The sequence below is a fragment of the Zeus faber genome, assembly GCF_960531495.2.
Source record: "Zeus faber genome assembly, chromosome: 20".
Classification (NCBI taxonomy): Eukaryota; Metazoa; Chordata; class Actinopteri; order Zeiformes; family Zeidae; genus Zeus; species Zeus faber.
Window position 1 is genome coordinate 4,558,426 of NC_137207.1, and position 24,742 is coordinate 4,583,167.

The 24,742-nt window shown below is 43.6% G+C and overlaps 1 protein-coding gene across 1 annotated transcript in view; it reads left to right on the forward strand.

The window, feature by feature from the left end:
- The window catches only part of LOC307246021 (ras-related protein Rab-26-like), a gene marked incomplete at both ends in the record, with an annotated part of 202,551 nt that overhangs the window by 162,514 nt on the left and 15,295 nt on the right, over positions 1–24,742 (forward strand). The window contains one exon of the mRNA XM_080021797.1: positions 8,380–8,432. Coding sequence (XP_079877923.1) covers positions 8,380–8,432 — 53 coding nt within the window. The remainder of the gene's footprint in view (positions 1–8,379; positions 8,433–24,742) is intronic.

Genomic DNA, 24,742 nt, shown 5'->3' on the forward strand with positions numbered 1-24,742 from the left:
GCGCTTGAGTGTAGTCTGTCTCACAAATTTTTTTCTGACCATAGCCCATTTAGGTCAGCTTGCGAATTTTATTCACCGCAATTCAGGCATCTTCATCCTTCTCCAAGCTGGTGTACCTGGTGTGTATTATGTGAAAGTCTGGTCTGGTTGCACACCCGTTAACATGTAGATTTCCCTGTGTTGTGTTCTTGTGTTTGTGTTGCGAATGAGAGATTCCCACCACAGTTGCCTTGGTCACTCTTTTATTGGTGATCTGCACAAATCAGTTGAAAAATGAACATACAGATGCTCCGCCACACCACAAAGGGCATCGCGAAAGGAATGGAACCACACTGGGTATGAAGGATCAATTCCCCCGGGAGATCAACAACCGACGGAAGGTGCTGTACCCCATCCTGAAGGAGAACTGGCAGAAGTGTAAACGCGTATCGTTGGTTGTTGATAAACTATATAGAGACGGTCTGTTATTCCGAGACCCTGCCACCACACCCTGGTTATTCTGATAATTATGTAAGTGTTTTGGTAATTCTGGTAATTATATACTGCGAGATCTAGAAATTAGCATGCTATCCTTTTCATTCCTTTTTACTGTCCTATTATTGCAGCAAGTTTGTAGGGATACATAACTACACAAACAAATGACAAATAGACAAAGATAAACATAGAACACTGCAGAGTTAGACATACATATAGTGAGAGACTGAATAGAGTGAGAGTGATGGGAGAAGTAGGGAGGGATTATGGAGGTGAGATGATGAGAGAAGTAGGGAGGGGGGGTTAGGAAGGTGAAATGATGAGAGTGAGCACCCAGGGGGCACCCAGGGTGGCATCTGCTGTCAGTATTTAAAATATTGCTCACTCTCATCATTTCACCTTCCTAACCCCCCCTCCCTACTTCTCTCATCATCTCACCTCCATAATCCCTCCCTACTTCTCCCATCACTCTCACTCTATTCAGTCTCTCGCTATACGTATGTCTAACTCTGCAATGTTCTATGTTTATCTTTGTCTATTTGTCATTTGTTTGTGTAGTTATGTATCCCTACAAACTTGCTGCAATACTAGGACAGTAAAAAGGAATGAAAAGGAGGAAAACTCAGACTTATCTATGGAAAAGCATGGGCAAGGTGGTATATCTATTGCCTTGGATGCACTGTGCTGCAGCATGGGAAAACTTCGAATCCACATCCATCACCCCCTAACTAACCTCAGCGACATCCATTAAGTTTGATGGTTGGAATGTGAGAGGCTTGAGATCACCTGCTAAACGTAGCAAAATCTTAAGTCACCTCACCAGGATGAACCCCAGCTTCTGTCTACTGCAAGAAACTCACCTCACTGCATCCAAGCACCTCAAACTAAACAAAGCTAAATGGGTAAATCAGATGTTTTCTGCATCATACCAATCAAAAAAAGAGGTGTTTCTATATTGATCAATAAAGGTATCCCATGTCAAAATAAAACCACAATATCAGACCCAGAAGGGCGTTACATAATGACGTAATTTTAGGGAACATCAAATTAACCATAGCTAATATTTATGGCTCCAATGAGGCCATAAATATTGTTTTCAAAACTCTTAGAATTCTCTGACTCCATTTTTATATTTGGGGGGGGGGGGACTTCAACACAGTACTGGATCCTAGTTTAGACCATTCTCGAACCAGAAATAATCACAAATCCTGGCATTCGTCAGACACTATAAAACAATATATGAGTGATCTTGCTCTTGGCAATTGTTGGCAATCAAATAATCAACATAATAGAGAATACACATATTATTCACCACCCCACCAAAGCTTCTCTAGAATCACTAATCCTGAAATCCACCCTTTTGTAATCTCTGATCACAGGCCAATTAGTTTTAGCCTCATAAATGAAACTAAACAGAACCCTCCCGGCAGGTGACGGTTTAACTCCTCACTTTTGACAGATAAATAATTTAACCATTTATTTTTCAGAGAATGGACTTCCTTCTGAATGACTCGAAAGAAAAATCACCATCCTTACTCTGGGAAATGGCTAGGGCAGTTCTAAGAGGTAATATTAGTTCATTCTCCACCCACAAGAAAAAGAAAGGACAAGAATGCCAAAATAAACTCAAACAGTGACTAAAGGAATTGCACTCCCAACAAGCCCACTCACCCACTGAGCAAATCCAAAATGAGATCCGGACAATTACATCTCAAATTGATAATATCATCAATCAAAAGCTACAATTTGTCATGCAACGAACAAGAGCAAATTTTTTTGAATTCAATGACAAATCAGGTACATTTCTTGCCAATCAATTGAAATGCAATAGCCAAGAAACACTTGTTACAGCCATCCAAGATCCACAAGGTAGGATAACATGCACCCCACAAGACATCAATAACATATAATAAGCTATATCACTCGGAAGATGAATCTAATATATAAAAAGAGAAGGTATCATATCACCTCCCTATCCATAGACCTCTCAAGATTCTTGATGAAAACCTTTCCCAGAGCACTCGTTCTCGCTCTATCTGGTCACTCCGTATTGAAGTTCATCATGTCCATTGCAGGCTGAAAGTTGACATCAGTGTACCTCAGGAATCACTGAGTGATCCTGCCCTGACACACTCGAATTAAGTCAATCAACTCCGGCAGGGCTGAATTTTGTCTGACAATATCTTCTTACAGATTTCCAATGTAGAGGGAAGTCATAGGGTTACTGGGACCATTGGAGCTCATTTTCATTGTCTGCTTTTTGTCTGCCCAAGAATACTGTGTATGCTCTCACAGACTGCAACACTTATCTATTTAGAAGAATGTTTAATCATCACACGACACGCCACACATTCATGCACATGCTTCTTGGATGGTGGCTGGTGAAATGTGGCCTCTGCATTTGACCCATCCTGACTTGTCCTTTCTCTGCGGTGGTCAGCCAGGAGAAGTCGGCAGCATTCAATGACGCGCCCGGGGACCTGGTTCCATATGTCCATGTCCATCCACCGTCGCTGGTCAGACGATGATATGTGCATGTTTTTGGTGGGGGTCTTTACTGAGGTTAGATGGAGGAAACCCCATTAAAGCACGGGGAGAACATGCAAACTACCCACAGAAAGGCCCCTAATTGGGAGATAACCTGCCGGAGCACAGTGCCAACAGCGCCCCAGGTGGAAAACGAACCCAGGACCTTCTTGCTGTGAGGCAGCAGTGCAATGCACCATGCCACCATGCCACCGTGCCACCGTCTATCTATAAAATATATAAGCCAGTTGATTTTGAGCCAACATTCCCACAAAAGCCAGGTGCACAGAAACATCTAAAGTATAGATTATTCAACTAATCATCATTGCCTTTCAAAGAGGAGGACAATTACCACAGTTGAAACATAAACAATACAAGCTTGACAAAACAATTTTGTAGGGCGGTTAAGCACTGGGACTTTGCGATAAAAAATGTCAGACCAGATGTTGGTCTATATGTTCCGAAAAGATATAGATATGGAGGAGCCACAAATTTGCCTGGCCTTTTTCAAAATGGCCACCAAATTATTTTGAGTCTTGATTATAACTACATTTAGATCAGGATGATTAGATCAGATGTCAGAACATCACACACTCAGTGGCCACTTTAATAGGCTCACCTTTCTAGTATTGGGTAGGACCCTGCCTTTGCCCCAGAACAGCCTTCTTTGTGGGATGGATTTGACAAGGTCCTACGAACATTTCTTAGAGATTCTGGTCCATGTTGACATGATAGCATTACACAGTTGCTGCAGATTTATTGCAAATGCTGCAAATCTCCTGTCCCACCACATCCTGAAGGTGCTCTATTGGTTTTATATCTGGTGACTGGACGCCGTTGGAATACGCTGAATTCATTGTAATGTTCGTGGGACATTATAATAACAATATATTTTACTATGGCAATGGACAGCTTGGAAAGATACATGAAATACATTAAAACATTTATAGATGTATTCTATAAAGTGTCAATCCATAACCTTGACTTCATTTGGTGGATTACACTGCATGTCCCGAAAGTCTATTCGAAACAGCAACTTTTTTTTTCAACATTTGGAATACCCATAATCTCATCTTTAGTAAAATTATTTTCTTGAAAGTATGGCTACTTCTGATCGATTCATTTGCTTTTCCTTTTTGGGTCAATTGAGGTGATCAGGGCAAGCATAATATACGCTGCCCTGTGAGCTGCTCACTCTGTTGTAGCTCGCCTCCAACTTCATGATTTTTAACAGGCGAAATCCCTTTTGGTTTCCCGCGGACTCCTTTCATCCTTAAAGGATGGCTCTGGATTACCAACAATGGCATTCCTCTAGGGGGAGGAGTGTCACATTCCTATGAAGAGTAGGAAAAAATAAGGGCGAAATATGTGAGGAGAGGCATTTTTGGAGAAGGCTCTGGAGAAGCGATAAAAACCGAAGGATGGCAGGGGAAGACAGAAAGGGGTTGATGTGAAAAGAGACGGATGCACAAGAAGAGGAGAAAATGGCAGTTGAAAACAAAGCAGCGAGGATGGTGTTGATGTAGGCGCAGCCTCGAGCTGTCATCTACCTATCTGTCCCCCACTCACTTACACACTCGCACACAAAGATGTTTTTTTACCTCCTGCTTATAAGCATAGACTTAGAAGGTCAGCGTCAAAGACACTTTGGAGGAGTTTGTTTCTGAAATCAAGGGTGTGTTTATGCTGTCTAAGCTGCTTGTATCTCAACCTTTAGCAGAGTTAATGTTCACTCGTTGTCAGGCAATACAACTTTTTCTCCTACTATCAATCCTCTTATCTATACTTCATCTCCATCATCTGCGAACTGTCGCCCTCGCTTTCTCGGGATAAATGATTCTTGGGTGTTTAATAATCAGTTGCCACGGTGATTGAGCGCTCCCCTCTCCAAAATGGCAGGAGAACAGACCGAAATTACACCTGTCACTCAACTTGTGCATTAAAGGTGAGAGCGTGAGGAATGATGGAAGCCTTCTCATATATTCCTTCCCCCCATCATGTGGTGATGCAACATAAGTCCATTTGAACCATCTTTTCCTGTCATCTTTCATTCTCTCTCCCAAATAAAGAAAAAAATCAAAATATGTTGGACATAGGTATATGAGTTGTATACAGATGCAGCTGCCTACAATGGCCGGCTGGTCCGTGACAGGCTGGTGACATGTCTATGCTTATCTGAATGGAATGAACGGATATATACAGTTAACAGGGGGCAGCCATGCTGAGTGGCTGGTACTGTACGAACATGCGCATGCAAAAAACATGTAACACGTAATTCAGGTTAAATGTATTCCTCTCATCTCTCACTGTATGTCTTTTTCTGTCGCTCTCTCTCATCACTCTTTCATTCTCTCTTTCTACATCTGTGGTAGCCCGATAAACGCAGTCTTGGAGGATTGAGACAGTCTATATGAGATACTAAAAGGTTAGGGCGGTATCTTCTTCCTCCGCCCTCTCTCCTCTCTTTCTCTCAATCCCCCCTTCTCCCTGTCTTCCATTTCTGGTTGTTCCTTAATCTTACTCTCATCCTGTCATCTCAGCTCTCTCTCTCTCTCTCTCTCTCTCTCTCTCTCTCTCTCTCTCTCTCTCTCTCGCTCTCTCGCTTCCTTAGATCTCACTGTCTGGCAGACCATGCAGTGATTACAATCCATTATGCAGCCTTAAAGTATGGAGTGTCGAAATAAACAATTACAAGAATGAATCCACGAACAGACTAGCTAAAATAATTCTACCTAGTCTATGGATGATGGTAGAGTGGAGTGAAGAATGAAAGAAGAGAAGAGGGAGGATGAGAAGAGTATAAACAGGCAATGAGGAAAATATTTAGGTTTACGACAAAGCAGTGTTAACCCAGTGATTTTGTAAAAAAAATAATAATAATTGTAAATAGTCTGCCATTAAACTTTCCGCTGCTTGCCAAGTACTGACTTTCACAGTGGTGATTATGTTATTACAGAGCCCTGGAGGTGACAGGGAAAGAAGAAAATTACTTTTGTTGCCACGATTAACTAAATCGTGCACACAAAATATTAATTTGTGGTCTGGACATATAATGCATTACAACAAATGACAGATTTCGTGCCCTCAAATGAATTAATTTGAGATAAAAACAACAGACATTCATCCAGAACTCTCATGGATGAGCAGCTGATCGCGTACCTGGAATGAGGTGCTGCTTCACAGACAGCAGCAGAACTGAGAGTCTGTTGCTTGAATGGTGTCATTTCAATGGCGTATTGGGGACTGTCTACAAATTACCAGTGCCAAATGAAATGACTCAATTTTCAAAGTTCAATAGGTTTTTTGCAATATGATTGACAAAACTCAAACTAAGTCTATATGCTTCTGAGAGCTGAGAACCTTTTAATTTCAAAATAAAAGTTCCTTTTTTTTTATTTGCACTCAGACGAGGTCTATAAAATACTAGGACATGAACTATATGATGCACAACCTTTTGAAAACAAAAGGCTGTGCGATTATCACGTTATGATGTGAAAACAGGCAAAATTTTGTGCCCTAATTAATTAATTCCAGGACACAAAATCTGTAATTTGTGGCAACGTAATATATCTTGAGGGCATGAAATCTGTTAATCTGTTAATCTCTGTTATAACTTATATTATCATAAATAATAGATTAGAAAGATTACAAGTTGTAGTCAATGTGTCTATAAGCCGTCCACTGTTGACTGGTGAACACCAAAACACCAGAAAGAACATGGATGGAGGCTGGATGGATTTATTATGAAATAAAGTTATGTTTTGTTGGCAAACAGAGTAAACAGTCAGTACACAGGGAGTTACAGATAATGGTGCGGTCACACCCCCGGGGAAAGGGGCGCTGCAAAGCGACAGTCTACAATGCATTTCAAACGCAGCTCGGCTTAATACAGTTGCAGGATATGGAGCAGCGACGAGCTGACAGCTTCACGACAACATAAAAAGTTGAGCAGGTTTCAACTTTATGCAAATGAGCAGCGCAGAGCGTTTGGAGATATCCAATAGGAGGGATAATACACTCAATTGCGCTGGTCCTTGGAAAATGAACGCTAGGACCACTGAATTGTTCCTGTTATTTTAAATGAAAAACATCATTTAAACTATCGATAAAATAAGGAACATTTATGTTTCTTCTACCAGGACAATTCGTTATTTTAAGGGGCAAGATGGCAAGATTATTTATGTAATTTTTTTCAAGAAGTTTTTTATTTTGCCAATAAACAAACTACACCATTTTAATAAAAAAAAAAGTAGACACGGCACCATCTATCTATAAAATGTGTATTAAATATGAAAATGGAGAGAGGTTTGAAAAGCCTGTCGATTTAGAGTCAACAAGCCCACAAACTCCAGAGAAGCCTCTTCGCCGGCGGTGTGACCACACGGCGACGAGACGAGAGCTGCATGGCTTCACGCTGCAGCCCCGTCACCGGCGGTGTGACCCTAGCATAAGGGTGTAACGATACACTCGGCTAGTTAGTCGGTGGGGGATCGTGTCTAGTGGTCAGCTCACCAACTTATGCCTATGCTACAGGGAACCTTGGTTATGAGGAAGGAACCATGTCAGAGAAGCTGTTGGCTATGTTAATTAACCAAAAACATTACCCACAGTTTGTTTTATTAAAACTGATTTTATCATGATATTTATCAGAAAGTACAATACAAATACCTACTTAACTTATCCAAATGTTTCCAATAGGTGCCGATTGTGATCCAGTTATTTAAGCTGAAAATTCATTACATTCCATAATCATATGTTTCCATACAAATTTCAGCAGAATTTTCAGCCAATGTTAGATATTTTACAATATATAAAATGTGATTTTGGTGAGTTTCCATCAATTTGGTTCAGGAAAAACAATCTACCAAAATACATTCCAATGTTCAATGTCAGTAAATGGCTGTTCTGCAATACGTATTCTGCGGCATGTATTATATGGTTATAACTTTATACTTTGATTGTGGCACAAAATGAACAAAAAAGACAATTAAATTGTTCATCGCAATTATGTTCATGATAATTAATTGGCAACCCTAATGTTTATAGATGGTCCCAAAAACGACCTCTGATAGACAAATGCCAATTTACATTGTGTGTTTCAATCCTACAAATATACAATATGCGCCCTCCCAATATCTGAGATGCAGTCATTTCAAAACAATGTGTAATCGTTATTTTTTATAGGAGAAATGTCCACAAGTGTAATGGCAGAACAGATCAGAACAGTAAAAAACAAATTCGGTCCAATCTCTGCGACTGTCTCACGTTTCATCTTAATACTGTATTTGTAGCCGTATTCCCACCTTATTTTTAGTCTTTCTACACAAACCCCACACCATAACTAGTGATGACTAATTAACTTTCATTTTGTCTCCACAGCTCTCCTCCTCCTCTACGACGTCACCAACAAAGCCTCCTTCGACAACATCAGGGTGAGAACAGCAACTCTTAAGTTATCTCTCTCTCTCTCTCTCTCTCTCTCTCTCTCTCTCTCTCTCTCTATACTCCTGGCGCTTTAAACCTTTGTTGTGCCGGGTTGCTATGCCAACGGATGTGTGGCTATTGTTTACCTCCAGCACGAGCTGGGGTGGTGTCAAACGGAGAGCAAGGAGGTGGAGATGCAAACCATTTCTTCCCTCGATTGTCATGGGGAACTCTGCAGTTGTGGGGTGTATCACTTGTGAACAAGAGACTGAGTACAGGGAACTGGTGGACCGCTTTGTGGCATGGTGTGGAAACAACCATGTGGTGTGGGGATGGGATTGTATGAGCAGCCACACCTGACCTGGATCTAGGTGATTGTGTCAGGGTTTGCTGCATACCTGTTGCTCGTTGGTTGGGTTAATGAGCAACAGGTTAAAATCCCCATCATCACATTCACTCAGGAGAGGAGCCCTGTCATGACATGTTCGATCTTTTCCTGGCTAATTCCACCTAGCCTTCTCTCTACAATAAACTGGTGTCTACAACCCATTGTCTTCTGTGTCTCTGTGCCAGAGGGCCCTGAAAATACCACTTGGGTGGCGTGTGGCAGGCGGTACTGCCACAGTGGAACATGAACAGGGACTCTCCGGCACGGGAAAGGGACACAGAGGTGCCGTCCAAAGTCGCCCTGGAGCCACCAGCAGGTCAACAGGTGGCCCCACCACCAACCCTCTCCAGACTGGCAGCAGGACCTAGGGGTCCAGTGGAGGACCGAGGGAGAAGCAGCTGCAGCAACCACGATGGGTAACCGTCTGCGGCTAGCTCCTCTGCCCAGCAGCCACCCCGGGATCATCCAGCAGCCCAGCAGCCAGGCCACCCCTCCAAGCAGTCCCCGCAACACCCACGTCCGGCCATGCCTTCACCAGCCAGCGCAGCAGCCCGAGGCCCTACCTTCCGGAAGGGAGGAGGGGGCAGTCTGTCTGGGGGAAGGAGGCCGGTCGACCGTGCTGCTCCGGGAACCAGGTCCTCTGGAAGGGGACCTGTTAATTTTTTTTGTACTTTTGTTTGTATGGTATGGGAACCCTGTTTCAGAGCCCAGTGTTTTCATTATTTTAGGTATAGTAACCCTGTGTCAGAGTCTGCTTTAAACATTTTTGTTCATTTTTGTTCTCTGCTAGGTGGTGGTGGTGAGTAAGCTTACTGAGAGTAAGCTTCAGCCAGGAATTCTTCCTGGCCTCAGTTAGGTGTCCAGGGTATGGTGTGTGGGGATGGGATTGTTTGAGCAGCCACACCTGACCTGGATCAAAGTGATAAGATCAGGGTGGCTGTATACCTGTTGCTTGTTGGTTGGGCTAACGAGCTACAGGTTAAAACCCCCATCCTCACACTCACTCAGGATAGGAGCCCTGTCATGACATGTTTGATCTGCTCCTGGCTAATTCCACGGAGCCTTCTCTCTCCAATAAACGGGTGTCTACAACCCCTCGTCTTCGGTCTCTGTGCCGGATGGCCCTGAAAGCGCTACTTGGGTGGCGTGCAGCAGGCGGAACTGCCACAAACCACCTCCTCTTAAATGCGACCCAAGAAGATGGTTGTGGATTTCAGGAAGACCACGGCTAAGCCGAACATTATTTCCATCCTGGGAGAAGAGGTGGAGGTAGTGGAGGGTTACGGGTACATGGACGTTCATCTGGACAACAGACCGCACTGGAAAAGTAACATTGAGGCTGTCTACAGGAAGGGACAGAGCAGACTCTACTTCTTAAGGAAGCTCAGGTCCTTCAATGTGTCCAGCAAGATGTTGCATATCTTCTACCAGTCTGTTGTGACGAGTGCAATTTTCTTTGCAGTCATCTGTTGGGCCAGCAGCATTAGAGCCAGAGACCCTTGGAAGAAACTGAACAAACTGATAAAGAAGGCTGGCTCTGTGCTGGGGACTGCTTTGGAGGCCCTAGAGTGGGTTCTGGAGAGAAGGATGTTGCACAAGCTGCTCAGCATAATGGACAACACTGCACACCCCCTACACAACCTACTGTTCAGACAACAGAGTGTCTTCAGCCAGAGGCTCCTTCAGCTGTGCTGCAATAAGGACCGTTACAGGAAGTCATTCCTACCCACTGCAATAGACACCTACAATGACTCCCTTCTGTACCAGGAGGCAACTCCTCCTCTGAATGGCAGTGCACAAGGCAAATTCTTACTTCACATTAAACTTCCACTTTTTAGCTTTACCTTTCACTAAGTTAAATTATATATATATATATAGTAATTCATTCAACGTGTGTTTTTGTAAATTATGTGTGTTTTGTCATGTAATGTCATTGTTCCTGAATCTGCTCTCTTTCATTATATGCGGGGATATTTGGATTGGATCAAGGTACTCTCCCCAACTGTGTCGGTCCAGATGTCACTGAAAATTGCATATTCTTTCTTTAACTGCTCTCCTTTTGCTGGCATAATGGCAAAACTTGCACTGGTCTAAAGCATCAACACAATCCAAAAGCTGCACATGGCTTGAAGCTGATTGGATCTTTCTGAGATTTCCTTTTATTGTTGGACCGTGATGGATAGTAAGCTTCTGAGTGCCTGAGTGTGAAATCACTCATTGTGACATCAAAGCCCCATGGTTTGCCAAAAGGGACAACTATCCAATAAAATTGGCAGCACAGGTGATTTCACCAGGAAGTAAATGACAGGGAATGACATATATTACTGTCAGTGACAACACACTAGCTTTTAAAATCTAGTCTAATGACCAAAGTCTAATTGGTGCTCGCCATCGTCGGTGTGGGTTGCAGTGTGGGAGGTGGCTGTCGTTGGCTTCCCAGTGACGGGTGCCCCAGGTGCCGGCGGTGGCAGAGGGGTCACATATCTGGCTGTCTGCGGGCGTTGGGGTGGGGGTCTGACATCAGGGTGTCCTGCACCATAAGTACATGGCTACATGGGTAGGCGCTCTGGGGCTTGTGGCCAGGTGGGGCATCGAGTGGGTTGCTGTATGGCAGGCCTTACCTTTATGCGGGCCATTGGTGGGCATTTGGGCTCTGCTGGCACGGTGGTTCTGCCAGGGCGTTGGCCTGTCGCCATGGGACCTGGCCCCGGGCCTGTGGTCCATACCTGGTGCCCGGGTTCTGCGTTTGCAGATGCGTCTCATGCCTGCATGTGTGGGTAGGTTATGTGTGTGCGCTTCAGGGGTGCAGGGTCTTCTTGCGCTCTCACGGACTGGTTTATGCTCCTCAGGAACTCACTCACTCACTCCTGGCTTCTTTGTCATTGTCACATAGCCTGCATTAGGGATACACAAATAAAGAGGGTTCAACCAAGAGTTGTTTCTTTTGTCAATGGAAATTTTAGAAATTTTAATGAGCAGGCCTTCTTACATGAGCTTTTTCATCGTGACATTTTAAATACATTAGAAATCCTGGAAATGGATCTAGCACTGGATCATTTTGTAAATACCTTTAACTCAGTGGTCACCTATTTGAAAAATAGGAGCACAGGATCTGGGATGTCTCTGTACATACTGTAAGTCTTGTCCCTCAGTTTGCATCTTTGCACTCCTGAGGGACAGTAACTCTTGTTACTGGAGCACTTCTTGCCATTGACTCTGAGAAAGCAACTGGAGAAGACAGTCTTGACCCTTTCTTTCTCCAGCTCTCCAGCTGATTTCCGAATATATAGCACATATTTTTAACTTTAATTTTTATCCATTTCATCAGGTATAATTCCCAAAGTGTGGAAAGTTGCTCACGTTACTCCATTGCATAAATAGGATATAGTGGTCTGTATAGCTATCGTCCCATCTCTAAATTTTCCTGTCCGTCTAAAATACTTTAATCTATAGTAAACAATCAACTCAAGGCTTTTTTAGTTCGGTTTTTTGTGTGTTGAGCCCTCACCAATCTGGTTTCGGGTCTAACCACAGCACCATCTCTGCAACATCCTTAATTTTATGAATTAAATATATACATTTTATAACTTTATAAAAATACACATTGTGCTGCTCTGTTCATCGACCTATCAAAAGCCGTTGAAACAGTTCATCATTCCTTGTTCTTACACAGACTGCTTAGTATTGGCTGTGACTCTAATGCTTATAGATGGTTCCAAAATGATCTCTCTGATAGACAGTAGTGTTTGAAACGGGTCGTGTTCAATCTGCATTTTTATCAATAAAAAAGGTTTGATTTTATTTTGATTTCCAATCCTTTTTACAAGTTATATCAATGATATTGTCCGGTCTTTGAATACCAGTAGTGTCCATCTGTGCGCAGGTGACACAACATTACATTGTTGGGCTGACTCTATACAATAGGCTATTGACAGTTTGCGACTTTCTTTAAATGTTTTTCAAGAGACACTTATCGATCTCAAACTTATATTAAATGTTAAAAAATACTAAATATATGCGATTCACAAGAGCTAAGGAAATGGATTAAAACAAACTTCATATTGGCACTTTACTCAGTACAGCTGTTGAAAGAGTCCCCCACTATAAATATTTAGGCATCTGGATTGATCATAAACTCACTTTTAAAGTTAATATTGATAAATTGGTTGAAAAGCTGCAGCCAAAACTTTGCTTTCTTTATCGAAATAGAACCTGCTTCTCCCATGTTTAGTAGAAAAATAATTGTTGAAACTGTATTACTTTCTGTCTCTAATATGGTGATGTTATATATAGACATGCCGCTGTTACAACCCTTTAGCCCTTAAACGCTATATACTGTATAACTCTGCTCTTACATTTATAACTGGTGATGCCTACCGTACCCATCATTGTACTCTCTATGAAAAAGTTGGCTGGCCCCCTCTCTTTGCGAGACCAACACTGATATGTTAATTTATAAAGCACTCCTAAAAAAAAAAAAACTACCAATTGACATTACATCACTATTACACCTTAATGCAGGAGCTCATCAAACCCGCTCTCAGGACTGGATTACCCTAGATGTTCCGCGGGTCAACTCCAAACACGGAAAGACTGCTTTTAAATTGTGTGCTCCAGACTCGTGGAATAACCTACAATGCACTTTAAATATTGATTCCTTGATACTGTTAAAATCCACATTTTAAAAATGTGGTTACTAGGGATGCCATGTTGAGGAATTTCCCCCACCGGTTAATAAACTCATGACAACACTGGTGTTACTGGTAACACTGGACATTTTCAACGGGTGGAGGGGTGCGGGTCACACGGAGTGTCCCCGCTATGCACCAGTACTAATTATGGATGGAGGGAGACAGGTCTATGCCTGATCTAAGGTCTCCTATAGCCTTCTCTCCTCTCCTCCCATGATAAGCAGACTGTGCTGTGACTCTGCTGCGCACACAAGCATACACTTTCATTTTCAGTTTTGTAGCGTCCGACTAAGTATTAATAACACGCTTAGTATTTTACAAATTATTTTTTTTTTTCATTTGATGAACGTCGGTGCTGATACGCAAAAATTAATGAAATGAGTTTCGTTTCTATAAAAAAAAAAAAAAAAGAAAAACAACGGTGGGGGGCATGGGCAAGTAATGTAATCGGTGTATGCCCGAACACATGTAACACTGATAACTGTGGCAACACTAATGGTGACAAATCTCATGGTTTTAGATGTAATTGTTTTAACTAGGAATTGTTTGAACCAATGTTGATGTTTGTGTTCTTATTGTCGTCTTGACTTATTTTAGTTTTTTATTGTTGTTATTTGTGGTTTTTTTCTGCATAATGGGATATCGGCATCATTGAAAATGAGGTTTCACCCCTCAATGTATCCTGAGAACTAAATAAAGATTAAATGTATCCCCTGATAGGGTAATCTAATTAAAACGTGATGACCATCACCAGTTTAACTTGTTTTTAAAAGCATTATACCTGTAATTCGAGTTAAGTCTGCCTTTCTATTAAATTAAAGAAAAGTCTGCCTTTTTATGTCAATATTCCTACAGTTCAATTGAAATTCTTGAAACTTGATGAGCATCACCAGTTTAAACTTGTTTAAAAAGCATAGGGCTATGCCTGTAATTCAAGATAAGTCTGCCTTATTATTTTATTGGTTTTTAGCCCTAGTTGCATGTTTTATGCACTTTTAACACGCTTTAAGGCATTGTGTATTATTGCATGGTTTTTTCGTGAAATAAATTTGAGTGGTTCAAAAATTTGAGTGGTTCAAAAATTTCTGAAATTTGGGTTGTGACTTAATGACGAAGGAAAAATGTGGGTCCTGAGACGACAGCAGTTGAGAACCACTGCACTAGAATATTTCTACCTCTCTGTGATTCTTTGTTTCAATCCCTTTAATTCCCAACTTTGTGATATTACTTCACCATTGGTGACCTTACCTAAAATATAATTTAAATGTGCCTTAAGACATGGCATTGACACTTGAGAATGACACAGAAGAAGATTGCAATATCAATGAAGACTAAAAAGTAATAAAATTACCCTCAAGTAAAACCTTGAGGGTAATCTCAACTCGGCCCTGCTGTTATTTCATCAAGCCAGCGCAGTCCTTATTTTCTACCACTCTTTTCAGCCCTTTGGAGGTCCATTTTTCTCCTTTGATTAAGGCAGAACAGAGATAACGTCCCCATATCAGACATGGGAATTTTTGTGTGTGTGTGTGTATATGCATGTGTGCATGTTTGTGTGTGTGTGTGTGTGTGTGTGTGTGTGTGTGTGTGTGTGTGTGTGTGTGTGTGTGTGTGTGTGTGTGTTAGTGTTTTCATCAACAGAGGTCGAATGTTGTGTTCACGTCTTATGGGAATTAACAATTTGAGCGACTTGCTCGCTCATACGAAACCACTTGGAAGTATTTAACAGCGTTGACCTCAGCTAAGCCTGTTTTATGCTGAGATGGAGGCCTGATGGACATGTTTGCTTGTGCTATATCTAACCTTTTTTATTGAGACAGTATTTTTGTCACTGTTTCTGCTTGGTTGTGTTTGAGACCTAATAACTTCCATGATTAACATCACACAGCCATAAATAATTGCTTAGATTGAGTAATTACGCCCCATGGTGAGTCAATGCGGAGTGGTTGGTGAGGTTTGAACCTCATTTTTTTCCTTCCGTTTATTTTAAATGTGTGATTTAGAGAGCAACTGAAATGGCTGATCGATGTCAGCATCCTCCTTTTTCCCTGATTTCAACCAGTAGGTGGTGTGCTGAGCTACCTAACTATCTGTAATGCTGATTTAATCAAATTTGTAAAGAAACAATATTATGACGAGGTTTGATGTGTTTCAGTAGCGAACAGCCATAAATTTCAATTTACAGCTCAAAAAAAAATGTTTTAGTGTGCAGTACCTCTTTAAAGACGAGTCTTGTCACAGAGCAGAGCCCAAAAGGTGGATGCAGGGGAGGTGGAGGGAGTGCAGCAACACAGCAAAGCAGGTAGGGGAGCAGGGACTGACTGCGGGACGGCCCATAAGGGCACGGAAAGGTGGGACTTCCATTCCATTCCATTTCTTTAGCAGAATATGACTTAATTTAACTTTAGATAAATCACTTGTCTGAGTTAGGAATAATTTATGTATAATAATATGCATGTTTTAGTCAACTGAACACTTCAGTCTCTTGAATGATGTCCTTGGATAAATTATTATAAGGCTTTTGATACAGCTGTGGATGCAGAAGATGATTAGGGGAAGAGGAAGACAGGGACGGTGAAAACTGTTTTCTGCCTTGATATCTGTGGCAGTTTTGCCTACCATCTGCCACCCAAGTGGCGTTTTCAGGGACCTCTAGCACAGAGACACTGATGACAGGATTTCTAGACACACCAGTTTATTGTAAAGAGTGGGCTGCTTGGAATAAGCCCAGGAGCAGATGGATATGTGTCATGACAAGGGCTCCTATCCTGAGTGTGTGTAGGGATGGGGGTTTTACCTGTTGCTCATTAGACCAACCAACAAGCAACAGGTATGCAGCCACTCTGATCCTGGGCCCCAGTTACCTAGACCCAGGTCAGGTGTGGCTGCTCAAACCACACCATCCCCACACCACAATATCCATTTCTGTATTTCTCCTCATACAAAACGAGTGCAAAAGTTGTCTTCCTGAGAACAGCTGTTTTGTTCCCCTGAACACGGAAGACAGCACTTTGATATCACTCTGCTAGGTATTGTAGTGTTGTCTGTCTAGGTTGGAGTTTAGCATTTAATAGTCTGACAGCTACCTTATCAAGCAAATTGACAAGGGCCGAATCTCCTGCAGTAGTTGCTTGACACAACAAATTTTTTTACAGCCTCCCTAAACTGTCAGAGATCAAGCGGACAACCATTATGACCAAATGTTGAAACGGAACACCAGTGCTTTCACTCGGCCCACCTCAGCACACTAAGATTGCTCCACTGCCCGAACTTGGACTTCCTGGCTCCGTATCCCAACAAGATGGCTGCAAGCATAAACCGAAAATCGAGCCATCAAATCATCTCTTCAGAAAACAAAGGTGTGATGTCATAGACACTACGTCCATTCTTTTCTACCTGCTATAGCGGAATATGCAACACAGATCTGGTTTGAAAGAGGGCCAGAATCTGGTCATGATCTACGTTGAACAAAGTCTGAATCCAATCCAGAGCATGATTCTCCTGACTAAGAAAGTGTGTGTGTGTGTGTGTGTGTGTGTGTGTGTGTGTGTGTGTGTGTGTGTGTGTGTGTGTGTGTGTGTGTGTGTGTGTGTGTGTGTGTGTGTGTGTGTGTGTGTGTGTGTGTGTCTTTGAACAGATGTGGCCTCTGGTTCCGATTTGAAGGAGATGATCTGCCCATATTTTCGCTGAATCCAGTTTCTTATGTCTGAACTTTGTTCAGGAAACTGTTCCATAAATCATAATGCCATCTGTAGATATCCATATCATCATGAGTTGTCCAATATACAGTATATTTGTAGCTAGATATCTAGCTACAAATATATGCCAATTAACCTCAATACACTCTACAACACACTCTATTCACTGTGAGCTCCCTAACTCACATTGCTCTATAAGATACACAAATTTGGACACAAATTTCAGACAATATTTTTCTCATGAAACATTGCAGTATGCAGTGTTATATAATGCATATACACCAACCAATAACATCAGTTTCTTATTAAAAGTGTTGACACTGAAATTTCATTAAAATTGTTGCTGCTTCATAATGTGTGTGGAACTGGGCAGATCGAACCACAGGAAACTGGTAATATAGTGGTCCAAAATACGGTTCACACCATGCTACCCTCTTTGAAACTTCAGATGATATAATTAAATAACTGATGACATGAATACCCCACCAGCAGCCAAACCAATACCCCATAGACCTTTCATCTTCTGCTGTTTCTTAATGTGTCATCTCTCCACTGATATTTAATTTATAATGCCCAGTTCAGCTGACTGTGTTCATCATGGTGTGTGTTGGAGTCCTACCCACCAATAGGGGTTTAGGGAGGGAGACAGAGTCTTTCTGGCTCTGGGGCACCGACATGGCGTGAGTTTTTATTACAGAAGGCAACAGAGGCTCGCTGGCCAAGACTTACTTTTCTTTCGGCTACTCCCGTAAGGGGTTGCCACAGTGGATCATCTGCTTCCAATACCTTCTGTTCTTCCTCCCTTACACCAACCGCCTGCATGTTCTCCCTCACCACATCCATAAACCTTTCCTTTGGCCTTCCTCTTTTCCTCTTGCCTGGCAACTCCATCCCCAGCATCCTTTTCCCAATTAAACACTCATCTCTCCTACACACGTCCAAACCATCTCAATCTCGCGCCTCTCACTTTCCACCAAACTGTCCAACCTGAGCTGTCCCTCTAATGTACTCATTGTTTATCCTGTCCATCCTTGTCACTCCCAATGAAAATCTCAGTTGGCTGAATCTCCAGTTCAGCCACCTGCCTTTTTGTCAGTGCCACAGCCTCTAAACTGTACAACATAGCTGGTCTCACTACCGTCCTGTAGACCTTCCCCTTCACTCTTGCTGGAACCTTTCTGTCACAGATCACTCCGGACACTCTTCTCAACCCACTCCACCCTGCCTGTACTCTGTTCTTCACCTCTCTCCCACACTCTCCGCTGCTTTGGATGGTTGACCCCAAGTACTTGAACCCACCTTCTCCACCTCCATTCCTCTTCTCTCTAATGCATGCCTCCACTTCTCCAGGCTCTCCTCAACCTGCTCCCTACTCTCGCTACAGATCACAAAGTCATCCGTGAATTTCAGAGTCCGAGACTCCTGCCTGATTTCATCTGTTAACCTGACCATTACCATTGGAAACAAGAAAGGGCTCAGAGCTGATCCTTGATGCAATCCCACCTCCACTTTGAATGCCTTCGTCACGCCTACTGCACACTTTACTACTGTCTGACTGCCCTCATACATATCCTGTACCACTCTTACGTACTTCTCTGCCACCGCGACTCCTTCCTGCAATACCACACTTCTCTTGGCACCCTATGCTTTCTCTAAATCCACAAAGACGCAGTGCAACTCCCTCTGGCCTTCCCTGTACTTTTCCATCAGCATTCTTAAAGCAAACATTGCATCTGTAGTACTCTTTCCTGGCATGAAACCATACTGCTGCTCACTGATTCCCACCTCTCCTCTTAACTTAGCCTCCACTACCCTTTCCCACAGCTTCATGCTGTGGCTGATCAACTTTATTCCCCTGTAGTTACTACAGCTCTGTACGTCTCCCTTATTCTTGAAGATGGATACCAGTACACTTCTCCACTCCTCCAGCATCCTCTCCCTTTCCAGGATGGTGTTAAACAGTCTCGTTAGGAACGCCACTACCATCTCACCTAAACATTTCCATGCTTCCCCAGGTATGTCATCTGGGCCAACTGCCTTCCCACTCTTCATCTTCTTTAATGCTGTGCAACAATAATCCTTGCTAATTTGCTGTACTTCTTGATCCACTATCCCCACATCATCCACTCTTCTCTCCCTCTCATTTTCTTCATTCATCAACTCCTCAAAGTACTCCTTCCACCTTCTCAACACACTCTCCTCACTAGTCAGCACATTCCTATCGTTATCCTTCATCACCCTTCGTATGCTATTTCCTTTGCAACTTCTCTTTTCTCGTTGCACCACATCAGCTTGTACTCCTACCTACTCCTACCTCCTACCTATCTACCCTCATCTCTGACTATCCCATTTCTTCTTCACCAACATCTTCTGCTCTATGCTCTCCTGTACTCTCTCATTCCACCACTAAGAGTCCTTGTCTTCCTTCCTCTTCCCGCATGATACACCGAGTACCTTCTCGGCTGTCTCCCTCACCACTTCTGCAGTTGTTTCCCAGTCATCTGGTAACCGTTCATTCCCACCTATTGCCTGCCTTACCTCTTCCCTAAATTGCATGCAACCCTCCTCCTTTTTCATCTTCTACCATTTTATCTTTGACTCTTCTTTCACTCTCTTTCTCTTCTTGGCCTCCAGAGTCATCCTACAGACCGCCATCTGATGCTGCCTAGCACCGCACTCCCCTACCACCACTTTGCAGTCACTAATCTCTTTCAGATTGCACCTCCTGCATAAGATGTAGTCCACCTGTTTGCACTTTCTTCCACTCTTGAACGTCACCCTGTGTTCCTCCCTCTCCTTGAAATACATATTCATAACAGCCAATTCCATCGCTTTGGCAAAATCCACCACCATCTGTCCTTCCACATTTCTCTCCTTGACACCATACCTACCCATCACCTTCTCGTCACCTATGTCTCTGATCCCTTTACCAACATGCCCATTGAGATCTGCTCCAACAACCACTCCCTCCCCCTTGGGCATGCTCTCCACCACTACATCAAACTCACTAAAGAATTCTTCCTCTTCCATCTCATACCCAACTTGGGGAACATATGCATTGACCACATTCATTATGACCCAATCGATTTCCAGCTTCATGCTCATCACTCTGATAGTCTTGTCACCTCCAAAACACTTGACATATCCTTCCTTCAAGACTATCCCTACCCCATTTCTCCTGCCATCCACTCCATGGTAAAACAGTTTGTACCTGACTCTGATACTCCTGGCCTTACTCCCCTTCCACCTGGTCTCTTGTACACATAGTACATCTACCTTCCTTCTCTTCATTATGTCAGCCAGCTCCCTCTCTTTTCCCTTCATAGTGCCGATGTTTAAAGTTCCTACTCTCAACTCTACTCGCCTACCCTTCTTCCCCTCCTGCTGTCTCCAGACACACCTTCCCCCTCTTCTTCTTCAGCAGACAGTAGCACAATTTCCACGGCACCCTGTTGGCTAACAGCACCAGTGGCGGTCGTTGTTAACCCGGGCCTCGACCTATCCGGTATGGAAATTGCAGATTTGTTGTCCGCGTGTTTGATTTGGCATGGTTTTCATGGCCCTTCCTGATGCATCCCTCTTTATTCATCAGAGCTTGGCACTGGCACTGATGATACACTGGCTTGTGCACCGCCAGTGGCTAGATTAATACAATAGGCTTCCCTAGCTCCAGGCCGGCTGACGTACCCTGTGAGCCGATCTCCCTCTACAAGATAGACAAACATTAATAAAGCTCCCTGCGATGAATCTGATCAATCAGAGCCAATTGGGCGATAATTTGGCCAGTTCGGGAAAGCTGTGCAGCCGCGTGAAGGAAGCCGTGCTCCCATCTGCAGCCACGGCTAACCATGACCCTTGATCAGCCACATACCCCGATTGCGACTCAGGCCAGGGAGCCCTCCAGCCGACAGCCCCTCGCAGGTATCGCTGTCAATGATGATGTCATCTTGGTAGGCCGCAGGACGAAAAGTTCGTCAACCCAGGGCATCGGGTTGGCTTTGACACCGCGTCCACCTTTGGGAGCCTACGCAGAACTGGAAAGACTCAGCGGGTTTACGCACCAGCATGATGGGGCCAGACCAGTCATTTGTGGACTCCTCTACTACCCCGATGTCCCGCATGCACTCTAATTCTGCCTTTACGATCTTGCGTTTGTGTTCATGCAGGCGATACGGCTGAAAGCACACCCCTGGGATCATCGCCACATAGTAGTGTATGAGGGACATGAGGTCTGGCAGGGAGAAGATAACATCAGAGAAGTGACGCTGAAGTGTGGCCACATTCGTGTGATCACATCCGTGCTCTGGCATGGAAAGAGATGGTCACTAAACAGGGCCGTGGTATGGTCAACCGCCTTTGAAACCTCCGGTCCCAACTCATCCCACTCAATGACAGCCTTGGCCAGAGCCACGGACACACCCTTCCGGCATTCTTTTAAGAGGTTCAGGTGATAAATCTGCATCGCCCCCTGCCTGTCAGACTGTTTGCCCTCATAATCAACCTCTCCAACCCGCCATGTAACCACAAAAGGCCCTTGCCACTGGGTGAGCAATTTAGAACTGGACATAGGGCGCAACATTAACACCTTGTCTGCCAGTGCGAATTGTCCAAACCGAGCCTCCCTGTCTTATACGTGGCGCTGAGGTTCCTGAGCAACCAATTTCCACCCATGATGCATCCACTAAAGCCCTGAGTCGAACACGGCGTTGCTGACAGCCCGAGTCCAGCAAAGCCCAATGTCTACCCCCTTTTAGCCTTACCCGTACTTGGTAGGCCAGTTCCCGACTCGGGGGGTCAACTAAATTTTGGCTCGCTGGCTAAAATGTAGTTTATAAACAATAATAATCAGTTGGGCGCGAATGAATGCTTCCTTAGCTCCAGGCACGCTGACGAGCTGCATGTGCTGATCACTCTCTGCAAAAGCAGACAAACACTTACAAAGCGCCCTGCCCTGAATCAGAGCAATCAACACCGCATGGGCGCTAATTCGAACGAGTCAGGACCAGCTGTGCGGCCGCGGGAAGGAAGCCACGGCTTAAGCACGCCCCTTGGTCCTCCACAGTGTGATGATCAATTTTCTGTCACATTGTTTTATTTTTTCCTCAACGTGTTGTTCCGCATGTATAATACATCTGCCCCGCTTCACTTAGGGGTTCACCCATATATGAAATGTGAATAATTTCCCATTGGCATTTAAGGAATTTCACAAGATACTGTTCGGGATGAGGTCAAGATGAACCCAAACGCAGGACACATGGTGTTAGGAGTTTATACAGGTGTTTAATGGGTAGACAGGCAGGAATCAGGAATAGGCAACAGAAGGGAGATCAGGACCGCCAGGGACTCGTGACGGAAAAGGCAGGGACGCACGCACATGCAGGGACTCAGGAACCAGGAGCAGAGGAGCCAGTGAAGGATCAGGGATCGAGAGTTCGGGCCACACACCCACAGGCAGGAACAAAGACGCTGGACACGTGCAGCGACAGAGTGAATGGAACCAACTTAAATACAAAAGGATTGACGAGGAAGGTGGAGACAGGTGGTGAGATTACTGACTGGGGACAGGTGTGCAGTGACAGGTATGTGATGTGACACCAGACACAGACAGAGGGAGCCAGAGAGGGACAGAGGGACCTAGAGACAGACAGGCAATCAAGGCACGAGAGGATTGTGATATTTTAAACATGGCTCAGGGTCTTGGAGTATGGAGAGTGGATTTTTTGTGTGTGTGGTACCAGCAGACAGACACAAACAAATACACACACTCTCACTCACTTATCCACAAAAAAGAGCATGTCGGCTCCCAAATTTCATTATGCTGTGATGAATCCTGGAACATATGCTGTACTGTCAAAAATCAACATGTATTTTTTTTTCTTTTGTGGAAAATGTGGAAAAAATTTAATATGTTTTGACTCGATCTGTTAAATTAGTTCAATGTTGTTTTGTAGTTGCTTTTCCCAGTTGTTTCTAGTGCCAATGTCTTTGCACACTGACGATCCAGTATGAATTCCTTAAATTTGTATTCATATTAATAATTTAATTACCTAACTATATAATGTTTTTTTGCCGCTCAAATTGTCTGTCAAGCTGAATTTGTGTTTAGTAATTGTTATCCATGCTCATTGATACACAATCTGTCTATATTCTTGTCACATTCTGAATATTTTTAATTATTCAGACTATTTTGCTTACCCCGCTTCACACACACAGTTTAGAGCAGCAATCTCTGAAAAAGGCCTTAAATGCACCCTCTGCATTGCAAACATGAAGAAGCCAGAAAATGGAATGTGTAGGCCAAATATGTACAAACTACTTCAGCTGTTGTTAATGAGCCCATAAATCTGAGATATCAATCATATACGGTCTGAATTCAATTCAAGGATTTGGTCGATATGCGATTTTAATGAATTAAATGTCTTTTGTACAAAGCTCATGATCTGTAAATAACAAAATAAATGCTTCTAAGGTAAGTCATACAGTAGATTTGGAATAATTGAGAAAAATATGCAAATATGTCTTCTATGTATAGATTCTCGATTGATCAATGCCTTTTTTAAAGAAAGTAGGCAAATGCAGAGTTTGTAGAGGGGGGAATGAACATATGATTTAACTTAATGAGGGAGAGGTTAGAGGTTCCTTGCAGCACAAAATGTCTTTGTGAAGGTGTGTTTTGGCCGGGGCCAGGGAATGAGGAGGAGGAGGAGGCGAAACAGCGCCGGTTGGCATGTTTTATTGCTCAGTCGTTAAACAAAAGATGGCTCATGGGCAAAAATATGAATGTGGCAGATTCGCCACCATATGCCACCCATGTGGCATATACATTTAGTCATTTAGCAGACGCTTTTATCCAAAGCGACTTACAATTGTTCAAAGACCGACGGACGCAGCCATCAGGAGCAATTAGGGGTTAAGTGTCTTGCTCAAGGACACTACAGCATGCTAGCAGGAGGAGCCTGGGATCGAACCAGCAACCTTTGGATCACTAGACCACCAGCTCTACCTCCTGAGCTCCCCCAGATGACAGGGGGTGGATAACACCAGGTGATTGTAGAGAGGAGGCTAGGTGGAACTAGCCAGGAGCAGAGGGAACATGTCATGACACAGGGCTCCCATCCTTGAATGAGTGTGTGGACGAGGTTTTTAAACCTGATGCTCGTTAGCCCAACCAACGGGCATCAGGTGTGGCTGCTCAAGTCATCCCATCCACCACAATGAACTCAAGGGCTCGCAGGCTAATATACAAACAGTCCATGCGTTTCAGCGCCCTAGGGCTCTCCCGCCGTTGTGTCCGGCGGGTTGCGTGTCGGGCTTGACTTGGTAGTACTATCATTTTGATGAGGTTAATGCACCCCGCTAATGATAAGAATCTTTAATCATCACACAGCACACCACACATGCACATGCTTTGGATGGTGGCCGGTGAAATGAGGCCTCTGCGTTCAACCCATTCTTTCGTATGGGTTAGAAGATTCGTATCCTGTTTACACTTGTTAAGAAGAGCAGTGAAGTTTTTTGTAAAAGTGGATAAATACCACAAA